Below are 8,570 nucleotides of genomic sequence, written 5' to 3'. Positions count from 1 at the left end.
TAGAAGATCATACATTAAAGGTGTTGTAAAATGAATCCATATGAATTGAGTAGTTTAATCTAAGTTGTGTAAAAAGATATGATTACTGTATATGATAAACATATTTATATTTAGGCTTTTATTTACATCTAAACAATGACTGACACATGCACAGAGGCACAGAGCACATCAAATATGAAGAACCTCATAGGTTTCATTAAAAATATCTTATTTTGTGTTTTGAAGATTAACCAAAGTCTTATGGGTTTGGAATGGCACAAGGGTGAATTTTTATTTTTATTTTTTATTTGTGTGTGTGTGTGTGTGTGTGTGTGAACTACTACTTTAATTCTGTGTTAATTGCAATTAAATAAAATAAAAAAATAAACAGTTTAAAAAAAATAAGTGTACTTCTTAAAAGCATGACACATTAGTATTTAAACAATGTTTTAAAGTAAAACCTTTAATTTGACATTATTATAAGTTCACTTTTTTAAAGTGGAATATAGTGTATTGAGAAACACATTCATGAAAGTCTACTCTCTTTAAATGCACAAGAGTGGCCTTTTAATATTAAATTCTCTGCAAGTACAGTTTTTTTTAGATATGCTTTTAAGATTCGTACACTACAAGTGCACATTTGAAACAATTAAACACACTTCTTTTTCACATGGGAGTCCATAGAAACAAGGATAAACAGTAATTTTGCATTGGATGATTCCTTCTCTGTTCACTAAAGAAGGGGGAAGAGAATGTCACATGATTCTATGTAATGGTTACGTCACTATTTAATGGAAATGTCTTTCATCCTGGGGTCTTCAGCTTTAGGCTGACTCACTATTTCCATTTTAACATTCAATATATCATCTATTTCCTTTTACTTCCTTCTCAATCACAACAGTAAATTTGGTTGTCAACAACAGGTGCCATTTACTTCAAACTCAGCCTGGGCAAATGATGATGGCTGCACAATGTCATAATCTGAGGCTATTTCTGTGTTGATAATCAGGGAGTGGCTGTGATCTCACCAGTTACAGTTCTCTGTACCTTGCTCTAGTGTCTCTAAAGTTTCACACACATTAGGCACAACCCTTATTTTGGTGTACGTTATACCTTTGCACCATAGCAACTTAAATCTGCAGTAACCCTGGAAAATCCCCATTTTTGCCCACTAACTAATGCACTGGGTGAGGTCGATGTGGTGTTTTTGCCATTTTCACTTACCAAATAAGTATTTTCAGTTTCCTTGTGATGGAATACTGAAGAATATTGTAAAATAGCCTATTTGCACATTATGACTTAAATTTAATAATTAAGACTTTGTGAGTTTAGCTTAAACATACAGCAAATTGATTGTTCAAAATCATGCATGGGTATTTATTTTTGATTTTATTTTTGACTTAAAAAGCATGCTACAAAATGCTGAGTAAAATGTTATTATAAGTTCACTTTTTTAAAGTGGAATATAGTGTATTGAGAAACACATTCATGAAAGTCTACTCTCTTTAAATGCACAAGAGTGGCCTTTTAATATTAAATTCTCTGCAAGTACAGTTTTTTTTAGATATGCTTTTAAGATTCGTACACTACAAGTGCACATTTGAAACAATTAAACACACTTCTTTTTCACATGGGAGTCCATAGAAACAAGGATAAACAGTAATTTTGCATTGGATGATTCCTTCTCTGTTCACTAAAAAGGGGGAAGAGAATGTCACATGATTCTATGTAATGGTTACGTCACTATTTAATGGAAATGTCTTTCATCCTGGGGTCTTCAGCTTTAGGCTGACTCACTATTTCCATTTTAACATTCAATATATCATCTATTTCCTTTTACTTCCTTCTCAATCACAACAGTAAATTTGGTTGTCAACAACAGGTGCCATTTACTTCAAACTCAGCCTGGGCAAATGATGATGGCTGCACAATGTCATAATCTGAGGCTATTTCTGTGTTGATAATCAGGGAGTGGCTGTGATCTCACCAGTTACAGTTCTCTGTACCTTGCTCTAGTGTCTCTAAAGTTTCACACACATTAGGCACAACCCTTATTTTGGTGTACGTTATACCTTTGCACCATAGCAACTTAAATCTGCAGTAACCCTGGAAAATCCCCATTTTTGCCCACTAACTAATGCACTGGGTGAGGTCGATGTGGTGTTTTTGCCATTTTCACTTACCAAATAAGTATTTTCAGTTTCCTTGTGATGGAATACTGAAGAATATTGTAAAATAGCCTATTTGCACATTATGACTTAAATTTAATAATTAAGACTTTGTGAGTTTAGCTTAAACATACAGCAAATTGATTGTTCAAAATCATGCATGGGTATTTATTTTTGATTTTATTTTTGACTTAAAAAGCATGCTACAAAATGCTGAGTAAAATGCTGATTTTAAAATTGTGAAAAAATTAACATTCTGTCAAAATGCATTCATCCTCATGTTGTTCTAAGCCTGTATTTCTTTTGCTTTTTTTCATGCAGAACACAAACAAAGATACTTTTGAAGAAATTTGGGGTCCGAACAACACTGGACCCCATTGACTTTCATTGTATGAGCTTTTGTTTGTTTGTTTGTTTGACATATTCCTTTTGTGTTCCACGGAAGATTCAAAGTCATTCAAGTTTATTAATGAATGAATGAATTAAATAATTTATACAAGATATAAAACCAGAATTGTGAGAAATCTTGCAATTCAGAGATTATATATATTTTTTCTTCAGTTCTGTATATTTATCTCTCACTCTCAGAATTGTGAGACATAAACTCAGAACTGTGAGAAAAAAAGTCTGAATTGTGAGATAAAAAAAGTAGAAATGACCTTTTCTATTTTTTATCCCATGGTGGAAACTAAGTCATTTAAGTTTATTAATGAATGAATGAATTAAATAATTTATACAAGATATAAAATCAGAATTGTGAGAAATCTTGCAATTCAGAGATTATATATATTTTTTCTTCAGTTCTGTATATTTATCTCTCACTTTTTTCTCACAGTTGTGAGAATTGTGAGACATAAACTCAGAACTGTGAGAAAAAAAGTCTGAATTGTGAGATAAAAAAGTAAAAATGACCTTTTCTATTTTTTATCCCATGGTGGAAACCAGCTTCCATAAGATTCAGCCATATATATTGTTTACGTATATGAATTTGCGAATGTAAATATGAATTTTATAAATGCACATATATAAATTTACATATTTAAAATTTACAAGAAATAAAAATAGACTTCAAAAAGAGACGTTAAATAAATGAGCTTTTTTGAAATATTTTTGGCCTTCATTTTCAAATATTGCAGTGGCCTCATTGGCAGCTTCATGTGATCTCTAGAATTAGCATTTGCGCTTCGGATCATTTTAAACGTTCGGTTTGATGTTGTGGAGATTTCTTTGTGATTTTTTTATAGTCCAACAGCTCATTATGTGAGACCCCCGTAACAGAAGGTCCTGTTCATTTTCTAAGCTTGTACTCTCAAATGACCTTGTAAAAGCAGTGTCTCCAATGACGTGGATTTAAAGCAGCTCTCTCAAACAGCCAAGAGAAGCCAATGAAAGAAACGTGGCCTCTTGGTTCACAGAGCTTTTTTCCTCCTGGCCGTCTTCACGCTTGGCTTTTGATTTGTTTGGTGGTCCGAACAAAGACTTAATGGGTAACAATAGGTTAAAAGCTTAAAATGAGGTTTCGTTATCTGCTAACATTGACCAAATGTATGAATGTAGACGTAGGGAGTTCATTTTAAAATCACTAATAAAATTTGAATTCAAGGATTTATGAGACTGCATGCACAGCAGATACTTTGGGTGCTCTGTGTTTGACAAGTCTGACAAAAACACATTGGCTTTGATTTTAAAACATGTCCAAACTTCAGCAATGCTGATCATCTAGATTTTCATGGGCGTTCTCAAGGTTCAAGAGCAGGCGAGGTCAACCTGTGGAACAATAGATCCAAAGCAGCTGAGAGTTTTAATATCATGGAGTTGGACAAACTGTGTGCAGTGTTTGGTTAGGGGAGAGACCATTTTTATTGGAAGTTAGTCAAAAAAAAGACTTATTCTTCTTTTAATTTATTTCTGTGTATTAATGTTTTCCAGACTAATCAAGCTAAAAATAAAATGCAAATGCATTTGTTAAGTACTAATCAAATGCTTTAAATCTGTCATCATGCATGCTTTTTAAATGGACTCTGTGTACTGCTGAAATATATATTTTTCTCTCTGTAGGTGTTGAACGTAATCCCCAAATACGTTAGACCTGAAATGTGAAGTTATTATTAGTTTCATAGCCAAAGACTCTTTTTATTGCAGCTGTGCAGTGTGTGTGTGTGTCTGCATCATGATGTACAAATAATATTTCTTAGTCATTCTTATGACCACATGGAAACCCATTTGCTCCCTCGCATCCAATATCTTCAGCTGTGAAAGTGCTGCTTTTGTCTTCAGTGGAAATACACTTTGTTTTCACTAATGACACCACACTCTTCATCATTTACAGAATTATTGAAGCTGAAATAATCACTGTTAGAAAAGTTGTAGATTTTTTTAGCTTAACTAAGCATGCATTTAGTTGCTGTTTTAATTATTATTTTTTATGTATAATGTAAATTAAATATATATAGTATAATGTAAAAAAGTATGTGTATTTAGTTTTTTTAATTTGTAAAAACTATTTTTATAATATAAATTGTTTATATTTAAATTATAATATGTAGTATGTATTTTTAATTATTATTATTTAAAAAAGTACATGTTTTGGCTGGAGAAGGTTGAGCTTTTGACTTTTCAATACTATGATTTTAATGCCAGGTCAGTTACTTATATTTTAATTTATTATGTAAATTATATATATTTAAAGTATAATGTGAAAAATATTATTTCATTATATTATGTGTGTATTTACTTGTTATAATTTGTAAAAACTGTTTTTATAATATAAATCACATAACGTTTATTATAGTTAACTAAAACTAAAACCATAAAAAAACATATTTGGTACTTGACAAAATAAATGTTAACTGAAAAAATAAATAAAATAAAATAAAACTATTCAACTTATTTTATTTCAGCTAGTTTCCAAAAAAAACATTTCTTGGTTTTCATTTAGTTACCTTGATGTACTAAAATAACAAAAACCAGAATAAGAATTAATAAAAGGTATGTTAAAATGACAACTAATAAAAATGACAAGAACAGAAATACGGAAACTTTAACTAAAATTAAAACGAAAACAGAAAATACAAAATCAAACAAATTCAAACTATTAATAAAGACTATAATAGTACCTCAATGATACTGAAATATCACAGATATGTGTTTAAATGATAATATATAGTATATTATTTAATTATTAAAAAAATGTAAAATTAAAAAAAGTATATGATTTCATTTAACATGGAGAAAGTAGTTAGTGCCAAGTTAGTGCTTGCTGCGTCTAATGTTAGAATCCTAGCAGGGGAAATTTATTAGATATTTATGAGATATTTTATGGTTTCCATACACTTTTAGGTTACACCTGAAAAACTGCCCATTCTATGCACTGCTTTTTTATATTAATTTATATGTATTCATTCTTTAGTCTTGCTTTAAATAAATGCATTGTATACCAAAGTTCATACCAGTATAGGCTGTAACCTGTGGCTCGGCCTGATATGTGAAACACTAGAGATGGTTTAGATCCGTCACACAATTGAAGAGGATTATCAGGCCAGTTTTTTTTTGCCTCAGCAGAATTCCAGTGTCACTGAAGGCTATGGGTTTGTCCATGACACTTCATCCGGCCTTAAGTGAAGAGATTAGCTGGCGTGACCAAATGACTTTTCAGCACACTTTAAAGCTTATCGCTATACATACATGATTCATACACACTTCTCCACAACCCAGCTGAGTGAGGAGATCCCTCAGAGCAGTTCATGTTTCTGTATTTATTTGTGCACAGTTGATGGATGTATACATAGTATACAATGGATTCTAATAGAAAAACATAAGTGCCTTTTGCTGTATTAACATCAAAAGATGAGAAAACAAAATGAAACAAAGAAGCACCTTTGGAATGAATGAGATGCTCTTACCAACAACATTTGGTTTACAGGGGTTGTTTACACAAGTTATAATGTATCTTCATAAGTCCAGCAGAGAATACATCTAATACACGTACAATAAAACACTACTGATTTTCCATCTAAGAAACGGTTATTTTACAGCTAAAATCATAATGGCCGTAGCAGCCGCATGTGTTTAATATTTTGTCTTTTTTCCTCTGCATACTGTCGAGATTTTAGATATTGAAATCGTATTGTATAAGATCTTGCTTTTGCACAACATTTGCAGCATCAAGGCTGTATCAACATCAGTGTCTTTTAGCAGAGATCAGTTTTACAAAAAATCAAGATACCCAAAGACTTTCTAACTGGTTTACTTATATAGATAGCTGAATTGATGAAGTTTATTGCCATATAGTATTTTAACTGATTTATTTATAGTATTTAACTGTTTTATCCCTTTGGGTACAGTACCATTATGTTAAACGTTAACATTATTTTATTAATAAAATATGTGTTCATAATAGCTCCTCTTCTGCCCAAAATGTAAAGTACTGATTACTTTCACTAAACCCAAACTAAAAGGCTTAATTTGGCATTGTTTTGTCTTGAAACTTCAATGATTAGGAACGTTTGAATCTACTGACTATCTCAGCCTAATATATGAATACAAATGGTCAATAGTGCATGGACCAAGTCACCCTATTTTTGCATACAATATGCTTCACATTTAGATCAAATTATTCACATGTATTTAAAGTCTGAATACAAACTCAAACACTTTCTGATATTGTCTACAAACCATATGTAGAGGAGATGCTAGTTTTATTTTGTGACAGTTCTAATGCCACAGCATACCATTATACAATTTTACGTGGTCTGTTATTTAGTTGCTTTAAAACACCCTGTCCTTTTCGAGGTAGGCGATATCTGTACCTTAACATGTAACATTGTAATGGTAAAAGACATCCTTTGTCTTTGTTTCATGACAATATTCCCATTATAAATGAGGCAACAAAGGATGCACACGTAAAAAGATCACTTTGGCTCCATAAAATGGGTCCCAGAACACACCGAATCATTCATTAGCAGGGCCGAACAGTGCAAAAGTCCAGTTCTTGTGGCTTTCTTTTGCTTGAGCAGTGGTCTCTAGGTAAAAGCAGTCCAGTCTGAGTGATGCATCGCAGTGGGCGTCTCGTAAAGCCTTTCCCGCAGGTTTTAGAGCATGAGGACCATTCGCCTATACTCCACATTGGGCAAGGGTCACCACACACCCTTATGGCACTGGGCTTTTGTGTGCCGTCACAGTGTGTGGCTGTTTCCCCATCCGAGTCCAAACACTGTATCAGTCTACTTTGAACCCCATTCCCACAGGTAACCGAGCACTTATTCCAGTCCGCTGCCACCCACTTATAAGACGGCATCTGATAGGCTGGCTTCTTCAGCTCCACTTTATTGCTGTCTTCCAGCACACTGTTCTGTGTAGGGTTCCTCTCGTCCTTCCTTAAGATCTTGCCCTCCTTCTTTCCCACATTTTGGTAGTAGGAGTAGCGCACACGAGGAGGTGTCATTTTACCTACAGACAATAGTTCCACCGTAAGAGACTCTTTGAGAGGTCTAGAGGCCTGCAGTATTTCCACCGATGTCCCGGTTCCACTGTAGCGAAGTAGACTTCCCTTTACGATAATGTCTTTTTCTACTGCTGAAACCACAAAGTTTCCATTCAGGAGATATTTGCCGTGGACGTTCTTTACTGCTAAATAGTTGTCATCGTTAATCAAACTGCGGTAACCGCGCTGCCTTATATCCACGTTTGCAGCTCCGACCGGTAGAGTTACCACAAAATTATATCCATGCCTGAAAAATGAGATCACAGAGTTGGACAATATTCAGAATTTAAGATTTGGCTTCTATGTGATTCATGATTTGGAATTTGAATTGATGACACCACTCAGGAATTTCAGTTGGAAGTTGAATTGGAATGAAGTTAAAGTGGAATTTACAATAAAAAAATTTCAACAGATCATAGCATGATGTCAAATGAAGTGTTGTTACAAAAATGATTGCATTAAAAAATAATAATAATTTAAAGAATTCAAATTAAATACAATTTCTTTTTTGATAAATTTATTTTTCGATTTTAGTTAATTACACTTTTAGCAGTTGTATGAGTTTCTTTGAATTTCAATTCATTTTAAGGTTACATTTTATTTTAGTAATATTCATCAACTACACGTACTTACTATAAGGTTAGGGTTTGGTTTAGTGTTACTTGTAATTATGCATAATTTACTGTTATTACTATAGTAAGTACATGTAACATGTAACTATGTCATCCTAAAATTTAAATTCTTGCGCATTTTAATTTTGCTTCCTTAAAGGGGTGGTTGATTGCGATTTCACTTTTTTAACGTTAGTAAGTGTGTAATGTTGCTGTTTGAGCATAAACAATATCTGCAAAGTTGCGGCGCTAAAAGTTGCAAAGGGAGATATCGTCTTTTAAAATTCTGGCAGTTTAATGCCTACAAAAACGGCTGGTAGGGACTACAAC

General features: G+C 32.8%; 1 protein-coding gene across 1 annotated transcript in view; it reads right to left on the bottom strand.

The window, feature by feature from the left end:
• Positions 1-5,858: 5,858 nt before the first annotated feature.
• LOC107728777 (A disintegrin and metalloproteinase with thrombospondin motifs 15-like) overlaps positions 5,859-8,570 on the bottom strand; it is a 10,945-nt gene continuing 8,233 nt past the window's right edge. The window contains exon 8 of the mRNA XM_016539055.1: positions 5,859-7,876. Within this exon, the coding sequence (XP_016394541.1) occupies positions 7,105-7,876 (772 nt within the window). The 3' untranslated portion in view covers positions 5,859-7,104. The remainder of the gene's footprint in view (positions 7,877-8,570) is intronic.

Source organism: Sinocyclocheilus rhinocerous, unplaced genomic scaffold, assembly GCF_001515625.1.
Source record: "Sinocyclocheilus rhinocerous isolate Xijiao unplaced genomic scaffold, SAMN03320098_v1.1 scaffold4625, whole genome shotgun sequence".
Taxonomy (NCBI): domain Eukaryota; kingdom Metazoa; phylum Chordata; class Actinopteri; order Cypriniformes; family Cyprinidae; genus Sinocyclocheilus; species Sinocyclocheilus rhinocerous.
The sequence above is the reverse complement of the archived record's forward strand: the minus strand, read 5'-3'. Positions and strand labels throughout refer to the sequence as shown.